Source organism: Rhea americana, unplaced genomic scaffold, assembly GCF_003343005.1.
Source record: "Rhea americana isolate MKP2758 unplaced genomic scaffold, rheAme1 scaffold_60, whole genome shotgun sequence".
NCBI lineage: Eukaryota > Metazoa > Chordata > Aves > Rheiformes > Rheidae > Rhea > Rhea americana.
In genome coordinates, this window is record NW_028186757.1 from 4565834 (window position 1) to 4587152 (window position 21319).

General features: G+C 37.0%; 1 protein-coding gene across 1 annotated transcript; it reads left to right on the forward strand.

Annotated features, from left to right (window-relative positions):
* The first annotated feature begins 224 nt into the window (after window positions 1-224).
* On the forward strand, window positions 225-19801 carry GASK1B (golgi associated kinase 1B). Its single transcript, XM_085319876.1, has 5 exons — window positions 225-462; window positions 1072-2357; window positions 9475-9689; window positions 14310-14536; window positions 15248-19801. The coding sequence occupies exons 2-5, from the start codon at window positions 1394-1396 to the stop codon at window positions 15453-15455; spliced, it is 1614 nt and encodes a 537-aa protein (XP_085176002.1). The 5' UTR covers window positions 225-462; window positions 1072-1393; the 3' UTR covers window positions 15456-19801.
* Window positions 19802-21319: the final 1518 nt, after the last annotated feature.

Below are 21319 nucleotides of genomic sequence, written 5' to 3' on the forward strand. Positions count from 1 at the left end.
TTAAAAGCCACTATCTGTTTTTCATTTTTGACATAAGAATATATGATTCCCAAGTGCTATAAAATTCCAAGGGCCTTTTTTTTCCTCCCTAAACTGTAGAAAATGGGAATTTCTTCAGTACATTTGCATGCAGTGCACTAGAGGGCCCTCAGGAGTTAGAAATGGATGGAATGTACTTTTAGAAGGCAGATACTTCACAGGACTTTTCATTACAGAATTTAAAATAGAAGTTTTTTTTTTATAACGTGAGGTTCATGTAAGTTTATAGCAGTTCATATGCAAACAATCTCTCAGTACAGTTAGCTTCCTAACAGTATTTAGCTTGCAATGAAATACCTAAAATGTGGACCATACTTAAAAATGAAATATGTGCTAGAATACTTGGAGAACGTCAGCTTTTACTAAGTTACTTGTATTAACCTAAGGAGTTTACCAGAACAAAGGATGAGTCAAGCTGAATAGGTAAGAGATTTTTTATTTTTCTTTTAATAAGTATAAAATGTGTACTTACTCTATCTTTGTTTCGTGAGAAAGCCACTATTATTTTATTTGAAAAACTACTATAATCAGATCCTGTTTTATGACTTCTGTAAAGATTAACCATCTTTCATCTTTAATTTGGGCTTATGAAGTGTATGAACTGTATTCATATTAAACCAGAGAAATTTGGCACTGCTAATATTTTTCAGTTTGTGAATATTAAATATGTGTGCATATTAAACTACTATAGTTACTAGTTAGTAAATATTGTATAATTTATATCATTAACATATAATATGAGCTTTAGTGAGGACTTTGTCTCATAAGAAAAAGATACTGATCTGGGTTTGGCAAGCTTTTCTTCTAATGTTGGAATACAACTGAGATTGCCAATTAACCCTGTATTTCATGGTGTTAGTATTTAATTGATAATGTAATTAGAAAGTGAAAGACGTGTGCTAACATGTCTCTAGATGCACACTGGCTGTCTCATCTAGAACTTCTCTCCGTCTCTTGGATACTAGATTCACAGATGCTGTATTACTTATGTGAATAATAAAATGCTCCTACTAAATCTCTTCTTTTTGGCAGTTTCAGCTATTCAGAACTTCAGCTATTTTAGACCACAAGTCAGTAAACTTTGCTTACGTAGTTGCCTCCATTCATTCTCTGAAGCCAATCACTTCCCCTGTGACAGCTGATAAGAATTTAACAGCTTGTTGAGGTGGCGTGTCAGCATCCTTAGTACTAAACACATTCCMAGGCATATCAGTAGCCTCTGTCCATCACCCATGCTGGAAGCTTTTTGGAAAAGGAGAAGTAGAAATCGGGGAAGGGAAATCATGCATCATCATCCTGGCTGGAATGTACTGAAGACTTTGTGCTGTTTTCATCATGTGGATTCGCTAGAGAAATGACCTTCTTTGATCAGCCAGGGAAACCCAAAAACTGGTTAATTTGCCCCTTGTGCCCACCACGAGTGCTGAGGCTATGGACTTGCAGGCGCCCAAGAACAAGGAGGAATCTGCTAGTGGGCACAGCTTGTGTGATCTACCTGGGCTTCCTCGTCAGTCAAGTGGGTCAYGTTTTACCCCAGCACAAAGGAGGACACTCAAAGACTAGCTCCAGAAGTCTCCATGATGCAGCCCAAACTCCTTTTCTGGGCATCCCACTGGATGGCACCCTATCCCCACCCAATTTCAAAGAACCCCAGCTGGGTGGCAATGGGACCTCAGTGCCGCCCAATGTAGTTTATATCACTCTGCGGTCCAAGCGCAGCAAGCCTGCTAATATCAGAGGCACCGTGAAGCCAAAGCGCAGGAAGAAACATGCCATCCCTTTGTCCTATGGGCAACACTTTCCAAAAGCTGCTTTCACTGGCCAGGAAGAGACCTTTCGCCAGCAACCGGGAAGGGCCATGCGTGCTGCAGGCACAGTGGGAGCAGCAATGGTTCCAGAGACAAGGAGGCACCAACTGGATGAACAYAGGGATAAAGAAATGGCAATCAGGGGGAGGGGTCACTGGAGACCTGGGGGGATTCCTGGAGGTATAAAGGCACAGCCCCAGGCTCAGGAAAGTAATATCAGGATTTACAGTGAGAGCTCTCCCTCTTGGCTGAGGAAAGACGACATCCTAAGCATGCGTATGCTGGCAGATGCTCCAATAGAGAGYATTCAAGAAGTACCTTCTCATAACGGAGTCCTGGTAGTGTTTGAGAGGGGTTCCCACACCCCAGGAACCGCTTGTAATCATGGGCACTGTGGCATCATCAAAAGACCCCTTGACATGAGTGAGGTGTTTGCCTTTCATTTGGATAGGATCTTGGGGCTAAACAGGAGCTTACCTTCTGTGAGCAGGAAATCGGAGTTCTTCCCAGGTAATGCATTCCTATGATTTTCAGCTTCCAGATGGGGTGCTGAGGCTTCCCTCCTATTCCCACATTAACAGKGGGACAGCAGCAGGGTTTTAACTCCTACTAGGGTGAGAACTGATCCTATTGTTACAGAGGRATAAGGCTGATATTTGTACGTAACGTCTGCAGTGGTGTTGTCTGGTCCAAATGGGTGCAATACCCTGAAGTTTATACCCAATAAAATAACTGAATTGCTGAGAGCAGTAACAATTTACCCTCCACAAAAGACTGGAATGAGAAAAAGGAAGGGGGTCGTTTCTAARTAACACCACAGTGTACAGACTGACTAAAGTGAAACTGGTGAAAAAAAAGCCAGAAATCCTGTGATTTGATAGGTATTGATGTAATTTGATATGATTTTTTTTATATTTTCTTCTTTCTCGTCACTTTAAAAAAATATTATTGAAAGTGAGCAAAAGAATTCATCTCTCTCAAATAAATGTTAGGAAAGAAGTTCTGTATATAGTCAGAGAACCTACTCTGAGAAGTAGGGGAGAGTATCAGAGGTAGGTTGATGCAACTCTGATGGTACTAATACCTCTGGGAACTGAAACATAAAAAAAGGTTTTTCCCTCTCCCCTGATAACTCAAAAAATCTACTATATTTTARTGAATCTTGATTGACATCTTGAGACTCATTGCACGTATCTGCATGAGTATGTTAGGTTGACAAATATACACAATAGACATTGGAATATACTTGTGGCATGACTGATGTAAACAGATTTAAATTAAAAACTTGATTTTTTTGGTCCTAAACTGAAATTAAAGATAGATTTCATACRTGCAATGTGAGATAGAAGTAAGCCTTCTAACATTGCTATCTTGTTAAATATGTCTTCAGCCCAACTGCTATTTTTATACCTCACAAATCACAACCCAAAAGGGCTACATTTTATTTTAATGAATCATTGCTAAAGTGGGTAGCTATTTGTTTTTGCTGTTCATTTCTTGCTGCTGAAATTAGCTTATACAAAATATTTTTAATATTAGTCTGTATTTCTTCAAAGAAAGAGTAAAGGAAGAATGACTTTCTAAAATATGGTAGCTGGAAGAGGACCTAGTGACCTCTGATTTGTTCCTGCTTTGTAAATCTTCCTTTGGCAGCCTGTATAACAATGTGAGTGAATCTCTAGGAATAACAGTTTGATGGCTTTTGAATATTATTAATATTTGCAGAGCATGGAAGATACATTATGCACAGTTTATTTTTAGGAACGAGATATATTGCTATAGAGCTGTCATAAGGAATTAAGGTAGTTCAGTTAGAGGGATTCTGCACAGTTTGGCTGCAAGCCTCCTGAAAATTTCTATTAGGCTAATTGTGTATTATGTTGCTTAACATCTTTCGCCCCTCAACATTTTTTGTGTTTTCTGAGACAGAGGGCTCATTCTGCTCTCTTTAATTCTCTTTTCCTCCTAACTGGTTATGTTCCTATAGCAAGAAGAGTGTTGCTAGGTGATGAGAAGAGAAATAACATTCTTTTTTTCAGTCTCATTTCATTTTTTCCAGCTAAAGGGTGAATGGAGGATTTGGAATGGTTACTGTACCTTGCCTCTGTCCATTCGTTTAGCCTGGAAACATGCTGGAGCTCAGATGTCTACTATTTAGTTGAGCTCATTAACATTTGCATGCTTTTATTCAGGATAATCTCCTAAATCAACAATATATTTTAATAGAAAACATCTTTGTGAAAATGAACAAAAATATGTGAGCCAATATGAACAATTAACAAGTTCATTTCTGTAACATGCATTCAAGTTTAGATGGGCACTCCAAATGTTTTTACRGGGCTGCTTGTGTGAATCATGATTATTCATATGGGAAAGAAAGCAATGCAGGATTAGAGACTGTGCATGTGTATGTACACAATTTCTGGGCTGACATGACTCTTTCCATGACACATCCCTTTAGCTTGCYTCAGTTGTGATGTGATATAATGAGACATGTTTGATGTAGCATTAAAATCTTAAAAAATGGGCTTCTCAAAACTGTCATTCATTTTGTTGAAAGCACTTTCAAAGAAGCACTTACTAAATCCCCACACAGATTTGGCATCCTTTATTCCCACAGTTCCCCCACTGACTTTTTAAAAAGTCTGATACAATACTGCGTGCAACTCTTCTGTCTGCTAGCTGTCCCTAGTTAACTGTAAACGCTTTGCAGTGTTAACTGATTTTTTTTATTTGATGACTTATCTACCTTACATGTATGTAAAAATAACTRTTTCACTCATATTTTTGTGACTGATTGGCCAAATGTAAAAGGCCTGGGAAATACAGATGAGTGAAGCCCTTTAGAATTCCATGTTGTGAACTAAGTAAGTATGATTCAGGGCATATGCAAGCAGATACTAATTATTAGCAAAGCTAAATACAAAGGATGAGGAATTTTGTGAGCACTGTAACAGCTGAGAACAAATATGACTTAGCCTGTAAAGGAACAAGAAGTTACCATAAAACTCTTATCTATTATGTAGAAAGTGGTAGATGACTCTTGACCGTCCCAGTTTTGGGACAATCACATTAATACCAAAGGACTGAAGATCATTACTCGATCATCCAAACCTAAGAAACAGAAGAGACTTGCTTAGGTGACCACGCTTGAGGTTACAGCCTGAAATCACAGCCTGACCCTAATGAATTTGCACAGAAGCTAAGTAAAATGACTATGCATTAGGTTGTCTCTAAATCAGCACCAGCATTTGTGGAGCAGGATGATGTCAATATTAGGGCCTGAGCAACCGCTGAAGGAAGATGAGCAGCAGCGGGTGCTCCCCAGCTCTGCATCTGGCTGCAAGAAGGAGGTACTTTGGTTCTTCAGGTCCTAGCGCCAGGCCAAACTACATAGCTTGGCACAAACGTACTGCTGAATTACACCTCTGGCTTAGGAGCTGAGTTACCCGCATGCTGCCCAGCATCCACAGTTCTCTGGTATGGTGAATTTGGCTAAATATGCTTGGTCCTGTGCCGAGAGGAGTAAACACAGGTGTACTCAGTTCGGTGGGGCTTTTTTAGATGAAGATTGAACCTATTATTTGCTTAGAACAGCTTTTATTCTAAAACGTACAAGATGCTATTCATTTGAGTAACATTTTTCATGGTTAGTTTTGTGCAAATAAATGAAAGGCACAGGTTTGATAGATGGCTCTATTGATCATACTTGTTTTGCATTGACTGGCCTCTATATGATGATAAATGGAATCAAGTTTTTCTCTGTTACAGCCTGTACTTTCAGCCTGCCTCTTCCATCCCATCAAAAGTTATGCAAAAGCAGGCAAAGATGTTATGAGTTATTAATATCAGGGCAAAGAATAAGGAAAGCTAACACTGCCTTATACATTCAGATTGTTCCAAAATGCTTCAATTGATCTGTTCAGATTCTGTTCATCAACCTGAAACAACATATGTCCATAATGTTGTACTCCTCAGAGAGGTACTAGGGGCTATATTGCTTTTCTTCTTTCTTTTTTTTTTCTTTCCTTTTTTTTTTTTTTTAAAGAACTCTATAGACACTAATACAGTCCATAGTGTAGAGAGCAACTGATGCACATTTCACACGTTCCTCAGTTGAGACATTCACATACATGAAGGGCAGAATAGTTGCGATTAAGGTACGGAGGCAAGAAAAAGAAAAAACAAATGGCTATCTTCTCTGTACCTTCTTATTCTGGCCATGTGTTTTYTCTCTCACATTTAAACCATGTTTTTTTTTTTTGTTATTATTCTCATTCCTCTATGCTGCTTATGTCAGTCCCTCATCCTTCCACACTAAATTATCCCCCTAATATATGGCCAAAAAGTTATTTCTTTCAAATGTGGCAGTGGTAAACTATACTGAACTGCAGTGAGAAATGTTGAGTTTGAGAGAGAGCTTTAAGTATCTCTTGAAAGATTTGCTCTTTTTCTTGAGGCTCTTGGACATAAGAAAGGATCTTTCTTATGAGAAAGTTAGAATGCTTTAGATATGTAAGAGTAGTATTTGGAAGAGCATCTATGTAGTTCAGAAGCAAGCAGCCCATCCACAGTRGAATGTGGATGTCTTAGATGATGTTTCTGTGGGAGAAGCTGTGTAGTGATACATTAACTAACTGTGACTTAGCAGTCTGAGTACCTTAGATGGTGTAGCCTCAGCAACATGACATTGCGCCTGTGTTAGTTTATTCAACTTAGGATACCCTGAGTAGTGGCTCCTAAAGGGCCTAACATTTTTAGAAGTATTTTGGTGCTTAAAAATCCGTATGAATTACCAAGAAGATGGTTACAATACCAGTTTTGAAAATGTTTTCCACGTAAATCTCTTTGACTTTCAGTACCCAACTAGGTGTATGTATCTAAATGGCAGATTAAAAGCAAAAATCAAGTTAACCAGCATTGGGCAAGATTAACTAGGTACCTCTTAATATTTCTTGTTCTTATGGAGGGTTTCTGAGAAGTTATTTCAATCTTCAGGTACTGCATTAGCAGAGAGCAGTGGCATCCTTGGATAGCCTACAGCAGCAATCCAGCTGCGGTGACAGAAAAGCACTAAATGTGCTACCGTATAAGRCTGGTTAGGAAAGAGGCCCACCAGAACACACTGGACTTATTTTCAAAGGTGCTGAACCTCCTCAATCCCTGCTGTACTAAACTCTGGTTCATACATAGGCTGTACTTTTCAATGCTCAGTTAACTTCAGCTCTGTCCTCAGGAGGTTTGAATCAGAACTTCACCAACTTCAGCAGGGTAGAGCTAATTCATGCAGCCATTAATCAAACCCCTTATCTATTTTTTTCAGCATCTTCATGTTTTTCCTGTGAATGTCAGCAGTTTGAGTTACTGCTCTTTACTGAAGCTGCTGTTCCATATTCCTTTAATTCAGTTTATATTACAAAGTTGAAAGCTTTTATTTTGGCTCATCTTTTTTGCTCCCATTTCCTCTGAATCAGAAACATTTCCTGTATTTAGCCTTGGACTTTTAAAAATCTTTTTTTATCTTAATGGAAACTAGCAACATATTGTTCATGTCTTTCAAGTATTTATATTACTTTTGTTTATCATGTCTCCTCTGGGTAGGCAAGAGATGTTGTTTTATTAGAAGACTGTTGATGCATTTGGTTTGTGGAAAAGTTCAGGAATACTTGTATAAGCTGTTATTAGGGATATAAAAATAATACATCAGTCTAGGTTGTGAAGAAAAATGTCCTTTTTTGTGAAATTTTCTAATACTTATACAGACTTTCTCCAAGCAGCTTGGAAAATAAGTTTAGCTGGTAGCTGAACTGACTTATGGCACTTCCTAGGTTCCTAAGGAAACATCAGAAAACCAGGAGGAGAGTTAAAAAGCTGGTGGAGCTACATGCTGGATCAGTTTGAAAAAGGCTACCTTGTGTGTGTATGCCATGACAGAGAAGATTTACCGTCTGGTTTTGGAGAGGACATCGTTTTCTTCTACTTTTCTTAATGAAGCTGATTGATTTCTTTCTGCTTGATTGCGTGCGAGGTCCATCACACTCTGTCACCTGAAAGGAGTTCAATCTTTACATATGATTCATTGCTAATTATGAGCAGAGATCACTTCTTACCTTTGTTTTAGATCAGTCAACGACCTTTGAACAAGTTGCCTTTCGATTCAGCAGTGTGAAGATTCATTCCCCACTGATTACAGATGGAGCATGCACATTAGCAACTTTTACTTGCCTTGCTGTTGGTCATAGAATCATAGAACCACAGAATCAGTAAGGYTGGAAGGGACCTCTGGAGGTCATCTAGTCCAACCTCCCAAAGAGTTCCTGGTGCTGGTTCCACTGTGGCTTGAACCCAGGACCTTCGGTGTGTAAAGCAGATGTGATAGCCACTGCACTATTCCTCTACCCCCACTGATCATTATTTTCTGATGCTTCTCTGGTTCGGTGTGCATATGGAAGATGTAACAGGACAGTTTAGCCTGTATGTAATTATGCAATGCACAGTAGTGTGGCATGCTGGATATAGCTTAGTTTTACCACCCTGCCTGTTCATTGATCAAGATGAATATAAATAAATTCTAAAACTTTGCACATGTCCCAACACCTGCCCTTTAGCCAGTAGCTTTCCCAATATATATTTCCTTCTCTGTATACTAATACGTCTTTTTTTGGCCTCCATCTGTACTCTTAAAAATAGACAGAATTACTTTGTTTTAAAGTAGGTACAAGCAACAGTCAGCCCTGGATAGAAAGGCAGCAATAGAGGCATTGTATTAGCAATTAACAGGATAGTTCCACTTCCCTAAGTAGATACATAATGCCTGTTACTTGATATTGGGTGAAAAATATTTATTAGTTCTTATATAGGGAAAGCTTATTTTGATTTCTTTGCAGATGTTTCTTCTTATTAAATAACTCCAGACCTCAAATACTTGAATTCACCAAAGCTAAAGTGCTTAATGGTTAGAGCAGAATATTATTTATACAAACTTAAAGAATTAGGCTAAAATATCTGCTATATAAAACAGATATCATGTATGTTATAGCTGGGTAGTATAAAAATACTTGTCTAGGTGTTTATTCATAATAAGCTCACTCTCCAGCTTTCTCGTATATCACTTCAGAGCTGTGAAATTGTACATTATAGGCTTAAAATGCTAAAGATGACAAAATAAATCCACTTTGAGTACAGGATTTGTAGTCTTTCTTTGCCACACAGAAGAAGAGCTTTGAGCCAAATTTTCAGCTCTCATAAGTCATCATTAGTTCACAGGAATCAGAGGAATATTACAGCCTTGATTCACAGTGGCATTGTAGGCTCTTAATCTACTTACAAAATTTTTAATAGTTTAGTTTGTGTATGATTTTTATACATTCATCTCTTGTTTCAATCAGAGAAAGCCTTCTGTACGCAGAAGACATTCGTAATGTCTGTTTTTTTCATTCCTGTGGTGGCTGGTTTTAGATGTGGGGTAAGACCACATTAACCAAAGGATGTCAGATTATTAGGCCTTGGCATTTTTTTCTGCCACATCTGTAAAATATTTGTAAAATGCTATAATTGTTGATRTATAAAGAGTGATCAAGGCTGACATTATTCCAACATAGTAATGATTCTATTTTTCCTTTCTCAGACAGTCAAGCCTGTCCTGTTATTCTCTGGGATTCCACACTGAGCCCAACAGATAATATTACCCATTCTTCAGTGCGATTAACGTGGGGGAGATACCAGCAACTATTGAAGCAAAAATGCTGGCAGAATGGTAAAGTACCCAAAGCTGAATGGGGCTGTACTGAAATCCATCATCATGAGTGGTCCAAGATGGCACTCTTTGATTTTCTTCTGCAGGTAAAATATGCCTGAATGCAAATATCACTCTTGAAAGAGTTATTATGAGCACAAATGGGACTTTAGAAAAGTTACTTTAGTTTATTTCCTTTTTTTTTTAATTGGGGGAAATCTACCCAATTTTAGCTTGTTTCTGGTGGTTTATTAGTTTTAAAGAACTTAAAATTAAAAACTCAACTTATAATTAGGGAAAAAGGACAGGAACTTGACCATCTCATTTTCTAAAAGAGAAGGCAAAGGCTTTTGTCTCAAGGTATCTGTTTACTTCGCCTTTGAGGTGGCCATATTATTTCTCTCCTAGAGCTTAGTCCTCAACTACGTTTGCAGCTACAAGTCWTTGGTTTTTGATGCCTCCTTACCTCCCCACCTTCATCTCCAGTGTAAKTTCTTGAGTGAGAAAGGGTTCATACACTTCATTTTGATCAACTGAAATGCAGATCAAGAGAAAAGTTGTACTGRTTAGTTTTTCTTCTATTTAAAATGTTAGCAAGTGGTGTAGCATTTTGATTTAATATGAGGAAAGAGCAAAGCAGTAACTGATGAGTAACACGGCTGCTATTCTTCAATTAGGTATTGGGCATAATCATTAGCTGTCCTTATAACACCAAACTGGGGGTTTGTCCAATGGTATGTGACCACAGTTACAGCAATTGTAAAGGGCATTAATGCACTCCTTGTATTAATAAGGAATGAACTGGACCACCTGACTGGATGTTAATATAATGCCTTCTCGAGATACTGCATTACCTCAATTCGTCCCTGCCTGCCAGACAGCTCTGGGTGACTGAACCTCCTGCAGCTCTTACTGCTTTATGTAGTGCTGTTTGTATTTAAAACTACAGTGAGCCTTTATATGCACTGCATTTGATTGTTCATATAATTCATTTTTTTAATGGTGTTGCATTTCTTGAGATAGGAAAATCACGACTTCGGTAAGCATAGCCTGTCCCCCAACTTCTCAATTCTGTTMTAGGACGAATGGATGTTTCCATCTTTTAGAGTTGTATTTTTGCAGACTTGTTAAGTATACAGCATGAAATTCTAGTCTAAAAATAGATKGTCACTTGTTTAATGACTCTATCTTTAGTCTCACTGTAAGTAAATAACTTTTGGAATCTGGTATAAAGTCATATGTGGGTTATACTGATGCTAAACAYAGCATCATGTTATATAGTTATATAGCCTCTATAGGATGTCATAGTGTCATAAATTTTAACACATTTTCATGACATTATTTTCTTGTTTAAGAGCTTAAAATGAATTCTGTGCTGGTTTCTAATTTTAAAATCTCTGAGAAGATTATAAATGTCATAATAGAATTCCTATTAGCCAGAAGGAGAGATCAATTATGAAATAACAGAATTGGACTATGCATGAGATAAAAAACAAAATAAATTACTCTTTAAGAATATCTGGTATCACCCAGAGTGTTTTACACCTCCAATCRCCTACCAGGCAAGAATATGTATTAAAATGTGAGCAAGTGGGGATGAAAATGGGTCTGAGATTTCTCTAAGATTAAAAATCTATCTGGATGCCCTCAGACTTTTCTGTTRAGTTTAGCAGCAGAACATGAAAACAATCAAAAACATTAAGAAGGGATTCAGAGTTAAAAATGCCAAATTTTTAGTGTATAACAATAATAAAGTCATCAGTGTGCTAGTACTTTTATATATCAATTCATTAAGGAGCTTTGGTTAATTAGTAACTCACTAAATGTCTTGCAAATACTGCTCGTGGATACAAATGTTTGAMTTGTTATCATACCACCAGGCAGTTGGCTTTCAATGAAAATCTAACATTTTGATTATTTTGAAGGAAAGGGGTGTGTAGCTTTAATCACAGAGAGGTTTTCCTATCCATGGTTACTGACAAATTGATCTGTAAAACTCTAGATTGGAAAAGGCTGAAACCTACTCACATCTCCTTACTTATAAGTGTRTGTTTGTGTGCATACATTTATGTACATAAAAATCAGAGCAGCTTTAATTAAAAGATTGTTCCAGGAGCTCCTTACTTAATTACAGTATCCTGTTCAGAATCTGCATATATTAGTAGAATAGAGACAGTGCTTGTGGGATCTTCCTGGACTGAATCAGAAGAAAATTACTGTTTGCAAAGTGATACTTAAAAAAAATAAGTCATAGGAATACATTTCTATGGGAGGGGGGATTTTCTTTTTCTTTTCTGTACATTTGAGATCAAATCAGAATAAATGATGTAGATAAACTACAGTGAATTTAGAGAACAGTAACTGACAGCTGTAAGAACCGATTCATGGGGCAAAATTAAAATAAATGTATATGTGTAATGTGCCTAACCAGTCACTGTGTTGCAGAGATACAGCAACTGGCTTAAATTTTCTGAGGAGTATAAACACCAGGAAGGTAGAGGAAATGTTCGAGTTGATTAAAAAAGACATCAGTGAGAATAACAATCTGAAGCTGATCAAAGAAAAAATTGAGCTGAATATCAAGACAAATATCTTTACAGTGTAAAGTGTGATCTGGTAAAGCACGCAAYATTATTCTTCTGAGAAAATCTTCATGAATCATTTGGAAATACAAAGTAATGGTAAAAATATTCTCTATTAAACATGCTCTTGTCAGAAGACTAGATCAGGTGCCATTAATAGATGTTCCTAATTTCTAATTTCAAATACTCAAACATAGGAGCAGGTTGAAAAATGCTTACATTTGACCTTCACTTGCTATGTACAAGAAATCAGGTAAAATAAGGGCATAAGTAAAATGGCTTCTTTAGTTTTGGACTTCTTATGTACATAAATATATGACATAAAAACCAATGTTAAACTATTAAGGTTGCAACATAAGGGTTAAATATTAGGACAGACTGGAATGAATGTTGTAATGATACAAGTTATTATGAAGATGCTATCTTTAAGAACATGATCTCATCTACTTAGGGCATGTAGTGAAGTGTGGTGAGGATGAATTAGGACTTTATGTTGAAGGAGCCTATTTAGAGGGCCTCTGCTTTTCCTCGCAAAATTTGAAGTGAGTTGAATGAGATCAATTCAGTGAGATAGAACACTGCAAAGAAAGGAAGATTTTGTACCTGAAGATGCTGAATGCTGCCCTAAAAAGAAAGAAGAAAGTCCTTTCCTCAAATTTTTCACAGTTGAAAACATGCTCTGCCACCAAGACCAGTGGCAACRGTGCTGCACACTTGAGAAAAATCAGACTAGGCCTTTCACGACAAACAAAGTGACATGCACTAACATGCATCTAGGTTTGTATCAGGAGAATAGTCATAACATCTCATTTCACTGATGTCACAGAAATAAAACTATAATTTTAGGAGGCTTCCTATGTGATCATTAATATCTTCATAGTCAAAGCAGTTTGAAGAGTTTGCTATATACAGTGAACAAGAAGGATTAGAAAAAGAAAAGCCATTGATTAGCTACTCATTTAGATCTACCTTATGTCTATAAATGTCTGCCAGGAAGCAACAAGAGCAGGGCTGCTCCGAAAGGGGAGGCAAGTCAGGAGCTGAGGATGCCCGCACTGGCTGGGCACAGTGTCCTAGCACTTGAGCCAGGCAAGCAGAGTAGGGTGGCGAGAGCTGTGGGTCCCACCAGTGGTCCAGGAAGTATCAGGCAAGGGCCAATTAACAGATCAGGCCCATAGTCAAGCCAAAAACCCAAACAGCAATTCAGGATTAACAAGTAACAGACAAGAAGCAGGTACACCTCCAGCATAACTCAGGCCAGGGCTAAGGGGCCAGGCCTGAGCTTAAATGGTGCCCTGGGCCCATGGGCAGAAGGTGCACGGATGGGGGGACCATAAGCCCATTGGGGCCCTCAGTGCCCTGACATTCTCAGGCATCTACTCTCAACTAGTCAATGGAGGGCACCTTCAAAGAGTGATTTATCCTTCCCATTTTAGACAATTATCCTAAAATAGTGTCCTGTGCTCTGGAAGTGCCTATTTTTTGCCATTATGATGAATAGAACATAAATGACTGGATCGGAAGAGATGCTTAACATTTACACTACTAAAGTTAGATCACATGTATTCTTCRCTGAGTACTGTGCCATGAATAAGCAGAGTTCACATGGGAAACAATAGTCTAGACCATAATGTCTAGACTAAAGTATATACCCCAGGGCAACTCAGGGAGACTTCTTTGAGGTTATAAATGCAGGCTCCGTTCTTGCATTTTGTAGCTTTGGGTGCTTTACTGTGTCCCTTACTAATCTTTTAAATTGTTTCTTTTTCTGTACTATTAGTCTAATAGGGTCCACAAAACGGAGATCCTTTGTGTGCGTTAGAGCGTGCTATTTCTATTGTACTACAGCAGTAGTACAATATGTTTAAAAGCTATAAAGCCTTTTGAAAAATCCCGAACTGTATCCACCACCTTGTCAGTCCAGTCATGGCTATAAAATGGATAAAATACATAGTTTGGGAAATTGCTTGTAATGGTACATGAAGTATAGGGACCATGTCTTTTATCGTCATTTCACCGCTGACTTAATTTTAATTGTTCTGAGCTTGTTTTCCTGTCAGCTATGTTAGAGATGCCTTTAGTGACATTTTGCCCCAAATGCTTTGATAYTGTTTTAATTTGGCATTCTACTGTACTTGATTTCAGATCTATGATCGACTAGACAGAAATTGCTGTGGATTCAGACCTCTCAAGGAAGATCTCTGCATGCAGCAAGGACTKAAGCTGAAATGTAGTGATCAAGATGCTGTTGAGCTGACGCATATTGTTCAGAGAAGGCATGACCGAAAGCACTTGGCTTTTATAGACAATAAGGGTTTCTTTGACAGAAGCGAGGATAATCTAGATTTTAAAATACTACAAGGAATCAATGAGTAAGTTTTAAGTTATTAACTTAAACGATTGATAAATTTTTCTCAGTTTTTCAGTTAGAAGCAAAATTGCTCCTTAACATTTAGAAGGAATAAAGCACTATTCACAGAGGGTGCCTGGGTTCTGGGAGCAGAAGGGGAAGAAGAGGCCTGTCCTTCTCCCTAAGCTGCTTAAAAGGTATTATTATATTATTAGTGTTGCATTAGCACCAGGTTTCTTCTATCATTATTGTAGGTTTATAAAGCTTAACTACTTTTACTCTAAGCATACTTTTAATACATTACCAACAGCATCCACAWGTTGCCAGGAGTATTGCAGAACTGATTTGTGCCCTACACATTTATAAAGACATACATGCTCTAACACAGAAAAGACAACTCTGCAAATGTAAACTTGCTAGTGTGTAAAGCTCTTCTGTGAGTACTTTGCACTGTTACTGTACTGTAATATAACAGAATGGGACATTAAGTTAGTGCAATAAATATCACCAGCTGAAGCCCCAGTTTGTGAAATACTTATAGGGAATGTGTCTAAAAATGTATGATTAATCTCACTGATGTAAAAGAGACAGTTAGCCTGTATATAGTCAGACCTGCATCAACTTCCTTTGCTGAGTCACCATCTATATTCATGGGATTGATTACTAGACCACAACATAAATATTGCAATTCTGAGTGATGGCAAAGCTGATGAATTTCTTTGTGCTTTTCCAGATTCCCTGAATCTGCAGTTTCAGTTCTGAGGAGCCAGCGTTTACGTGAGAAGTTGCTTCAGTCTTTGTTCCTTGACAAAGTATACTGGGAGAGCCAAGGAGGCAGGAAAGGAATTGAAAAGCTTATTGATGTAATAGAAAGGAGGTCCAAAATTCTTCTTACTTACATAAATGCACATGGAGCCAAAGTATTACCTATGAATGAGTGAAATACTCTTGTTTTTAACTGAAAGATAGTCTTTAAAAAAAAATTACATGAGGCAAAAACTGACAGTAAAATTGATTTTCTTCATAGGCTTATTTAATTTTTATTTTTCCAAACTAGCAAGCTTATTTTTAAAGAAAACTTACARGGTCTAAAAGCATCAGCATTTAAATATCAGCTGCAACTCAACACAGTGAATTCAGTTCTATGTCACCAGTGAAATGAAATGAAAAATAACCAAATAGTATAATAAATAGTGCAGTAATACATATGCACAATGAAGACTCCTCCTGTTAAACTGTTCTAGAATTAGCAGCAGAATTTTCAGTGCGTTAGTCTGGATTAGTCTAACTTCTCTCATTCAAGTCAGTACAACCTTTACTGCAGATTTAAATGGTAACAGAGATTTGTCAGCACTTAACACACTGATGAAAATTGCCATCTCATCCACCTACTTAAACATACCTAATATAGGAATCTGCCTTTTTGATTAAGAACACTAAAATTCTAATATTTCCTAAAGCTTGTTTTATTTTATTTTATTTCATTTTGATCTGTTGAAACTTGAGGCCTAAATTTAGCTGTTTTAAAAGCAGACATGTTTCCATTGAACATGAGGGAAAGTGAGAAACAGAGTGAGGAGAATACACTGTAACAAATGATTAATTTGACCAATACAGTTTCTACCTGGCCGGTATAGTCTGCAATTGGTCATGAGTCATTTGTTATGATGTACTATTTTAAGTACAAGTTGTTTCAATGAGTAGATGGATCATCTGTTATTTTCCGTCTATTGATTAACTAGGAGTTACTCACAGAATCATCTGTTAGTACGACCAGCTTTGTGTAGGAATTCAGCTTTAGCTTGTGTGAATATGCTGCTAAGTCTACTTTGGTTTTGCAATATTCTTGACAATGATTTTCTAGAACATTATCCAAAAGCAGGCCTAATAGAGATATGTCATAAAAATTAGAACAGAAAATGTTGTTTGTACTGTTTGCTCAGCTCTAGCCAGCAATTTAGACTCTACTTTTCCATTAAGATTGACCAGTGTGTGATGATTTTCACTGATGACTTGCCCCAAGTGTTCCCATAGATAAGGTTTTTAGAAAACCTTGGATAGGTACTTTGAAYTGTCAGACTTGATCTGAGACAGTCTAACTAATAGGAGTATTCCTATGTCTCATGGTTGTTCCAGAAATAAAATATCAACTCACATAGTATATCATAACATATACTTTCTACCTACCTGTTTAAAAACRCTCTTATTATCTGTAAATTTTTGAGATAACGGCAAAAGTTACATACTTTCATAGATACTCCTGTCTTTATGTATAGTAACAGAATATACAATATATAAAATTTAAAAATATTTTTGGATTGCTTGTCATTATGAGAAACTATAATGTTTTGTGTATGTGTTAATGTAGATGGGTGAATTTAATGTCTTAAATAACTACAATTCCATTGCAGATAAAACATTCTCATTCTTGTATATGAACAACTATTAACAATAATTGCATTACTAGAAGCAATAGATATCATAATATGGAGAGTTAAGGATACTTAACAAAATTTCAAGAGCTTTCTCATCTAGATAATCTTTTATTTTACTCTRTCAGTAAAGGTCACATTCATTATCTTTTTAAAAACTTCTAGATCTTAACTATTGCTTTGAGAAGAWGTTTTAGAATGCTCTGGACTTTTTGATAAGACTGAAGTAAAATTTAATATGATTTAGATATTATACTTTTTTAAAAAATGTTGTAACCTATTAGCAGAGTAATTTGTACCATGGAAACAAAAATAGTGCTGTAGTTTGCACTGRGACCAGAACCTAGTGAAAGAAGTAATCCTCTGGACCCACTTCACATAGAAATTTCCTGTTCTATTTAACATAAATTCCACACTTTGGGGACTGTCRTGATTAATTTCTCCCATTTTCTAGCCTGTCTCAGTTTTCTTCCTGCTAATACCTGTTTGGCTGGATTATTACACATGCTAGGAGTGAGATAAAGGCACGATTCTCAGCTGCACTGATTTTTGCCAGAAGAGGGCCAAGTGAAGCTACAGCAGTCTACCTGATCGTGAAAAAAGGTCTTACGAGAACTCTGCCTTCTAGCTTCTCCTCTTCTATCTTTAGACGTCACATCCAGATGTCCAGTCATCCTTTCATATTGCCTAAGTTATTATCAGACTTGACCCATTGCCCAAGAACAGAAGAAATTAGAAAGTAAGATATTTTTCTTTTCAGGTTAAGTCATCCATTTCTGTGGTGATAACTTGATGCATTCTTCTCCATTTCTTCTGGACATAGACTAGTGCTTCCTTGGGCATGATATATGATTTTTTGTTTGGCTAGAAGTTTTAGTGCCAGTCCTTCAAGGTGCGATGTAATTGCCCCATAGTAAGGATGAGTTTCTCTCACATCCTTGAAGCTTGACGGGAGCATTGTTTCCTGGTAGTCGAGAGCTTAGGATGTCCAAGTAACTATGATAATGGCATAGTGTTTTAGAACTTGACCAAGCATGAAAAAGSTAAGTGTGAAGAATGGATATTGTGGAGAGGAATCATACAAATGAATTTCCTTAAGAAATTCGTGGTGGTTTTTGGTAGACATTTTTAGTGGCAGAGGCATACAGGTGAGAGCACTACACCCTCTCTCACCTGATGATGATGCCTTAGCATTACAATATGCATAGCYAGACACCTCACCCACTATGCTACATGCACATGCCATATTTCTTACTCATGCAAACACACCTGTTGTCTTTGGGAAGTTAGGAGACGTTGTGTGAGGTTGGGCAGTGGGACTGGATTATCAATTAGTTCTAGCTCTGTAATGTTGGTGACCAACTCTGGAAAGTGCCTTTTTTCCTCAGTGTTTGTCCTGTTGCTTGGTACTTGAATATAGCATTGTTAATAATAGAAAGTATTACTGCTACAGTGCTTATGAATACATGATAGCAAAGTATAATTTTTTTGCAAAAATGRAGATTGACAAAATTCTATACTTTCTAAGTGCATTTGTATAAATGTTTCAGTAAAAAGTACAAAAGAAGCACTTTGCATAGCTTGTTCATAAGCTGCTACTATATTCAAGAAGATACTTGTTCTCCTCTCAGCAAAAGGACTAAAGCTTGTAGAGAAATCAGCCCATTTCCTTTTAAAAGAGCATGACATTGGACTGACATTCCTGCACTGAATCTGAAGTAATACTAATTGATAGGAAAAAATAAAGAAGCCTTATTCTACCTGTGGTGAGGATCGACAGACAGCCAAGAAACTGTGTTTTAGTCCTCTGTGCTGGGCTGCCTTCCATTTATGGGCATATGGGATCAGACAAAGATTCATGTTGCACATTGCTCGGAAGGGTGTAACCGACAGGAACAGTCCAAAATCTGTGGGTGGGAAAAGAAGATTATGTCATTCTTGAATCTGCCTAAAAGCCAGAACCACATAAAATGGAATTACTCAGAAAGTCAAGAGGGGTTGCTGATTTCATAACATTGGAAGACAGAGCTTAATATAAGTAGCGCAGGCACAGATGCCTTAAAATTCCTCAGGAACTTGCCAGCAAGTCAATAATCTTAAATATTTCAGAAGCCGAGGACATGAAACTTTTTGTGGAGCACTGTGAGAGCAATTTTCTTCTGCTTCTTCTTTCTTTTTTTTTTTTTAATGTATTCTGTAATGCAGTATATTAAAGAAAGATAAACTCCGTGGTTTCAAAATAGCAAATATAGATTCAGGGTATATTAAGGGACAAGCTTTCAGTGGCMGTTCCGGGAATACTTTCATGCATTTGTGTGTATGTGATGCAAACATCACATACAACACGTGATGCTTGTTTCTATAAAGCAGTCAGTGTGGCTAAAAAAAAGAGTGAGTGGTTTATACAATTTGCTTTTTACATGTAGTATTTTATTATTTGCAAGCATAACGCCAAGTCTGTATATATACAAGTTGAAGTTTAACCTCCAAATTGTTATAGATGCATTAAAACTTTTGTTCTCAAAGCATTAACTCTCCTTTTGCTAACACTTCTGTATGATATAAAAAATCTTCTACTTGCAATTGTAAAACAAAATGACAATATGTTTGTGATCAGAGCTAAACTGCCAGATGACACAGTGATGCTAACTCTGAGATGTTTTTATGGAATTTTACATTAGATGCTGAATTTCAGTTTTCTTTTGGATTTTGTGCATTTTAAAAATCATCAGATTTGTCTTTTTATTAGCAATGCTGAAAACATTATTGCAAATAATTATTTAGACAGCTCTCTCTGCTACTATGGTCATATGATGTCCAGACATATACAAAATAAAATGATTATCTTCATCTGATTTTTCAGTTCAGATCTCTGATTTGCAATAATGAAATGATAATACATTTTATTGCAATATGTGGATCATTAGACACTTTTTAAGAAGAACTATGACCTTGAATCTGCTTCTTTAGAGAAACAGTCCAAGTTAGATTATGAAACTCTTCCTGTGGAAACATTTTCTAGCTGTTTACTCACGAGACTTGTAACTCTTTAAGTAGTTTCGCTATAGTGGTGGAGCTTCTAGTTTCAGCAKCATTAATATTTACTGTCTTCTTTAGTCGTCCTGAGAATGTCCCCTTACAAAAACAGTGAGCAGAAAAGGCCACGTCCATTTGTGGTACCAGAATAGGATTATTAGGAAATGACTGGTAAGCTGGCAATAGACAAATAAGCAACTACAGGAATAGGAGAAAGGCACTGAAATCTGYGTGGAACAGAGATTCACACAGAGTTAAAGGAGCTCAAGAATTTTCAGTCTCTGAAGTTTGCATTTTTTCATRATCTAAAAGAGACTAATAGGAAACACAAAGATGTTAAAATATCTTTAAACACTCTCTCTTTAAACACTCTGTCTTTCCCACACAAAGTAATTTGATTTGTTTATAAAAATATTATTTATTTTTATTACTGCATACTTCAGGCCAAATTCTCTCCAATACATTTCTGTAAATTCATTATACTTCTGCTGAATTCTTCCATTTCCAGGTAAACCAGAGATTAGTCCAGTTAAATTAATCCAGAGGTTGGACAATTGAATTTTAAGGTCAAAAGGAGATTTTAAGAGAGTGACAAATAACAGAAAGACCTACCTTAAATATAGCACAGGTACAGACATTGGTATGCAGTTCTCTGTATGTGGTCTTCAAACAGGATCTATTTGTTTTCCCTGAAGACTATCAGCCTATTCCACCTGTATTTCTGTGGTAGGCTCTAGACTATCCAAATAGAAACATTTGAGATTTATAATTAAAATAAAGTAAGTAGTGCAGCAGTATCTTCATGTTGTGTCATGAAATACACAAACTATTTCCAAATGACATGCTTAAAGAAATTCACTTCCCATGGGATATGAAAAATGGTTTATTTGTGAGTTTAAATCTACTTAAAGGATGGCAAGCAAAAGAATTAAGAGATTCTGCAATGGCATCCTCTAATGGACACRGGGACAGGTTTTATCATCTTCATCGGTGACACAGAGAGGGTAATGAATAGTGACAACTCCAAGGATGCAAGTGATACTCAACTTTTTTGGGTAGTCATATGCCAGACTGATTGTGAAGAACTCTAAAAGGACTTCATGAAACTAAGTGGGTCCAATTTGGCAGAGGAGCTTCAGTATAAATTAATGTGAGGACTTCATGTTGTCATTAGTTAAGAGTTTAGAGAGAGCACCTCTTGGACTGAAGCTGTCTCATAAGGAGAAGGATGGATTTCTGCAGTTTGGAGAGAGAGCTGGAGGGGGAGGATAGAGTTTACACAATCATGAGGGTGATAGCTGTGGTAAATGCAGAAGTGTTAATCAACAGATCCTGCA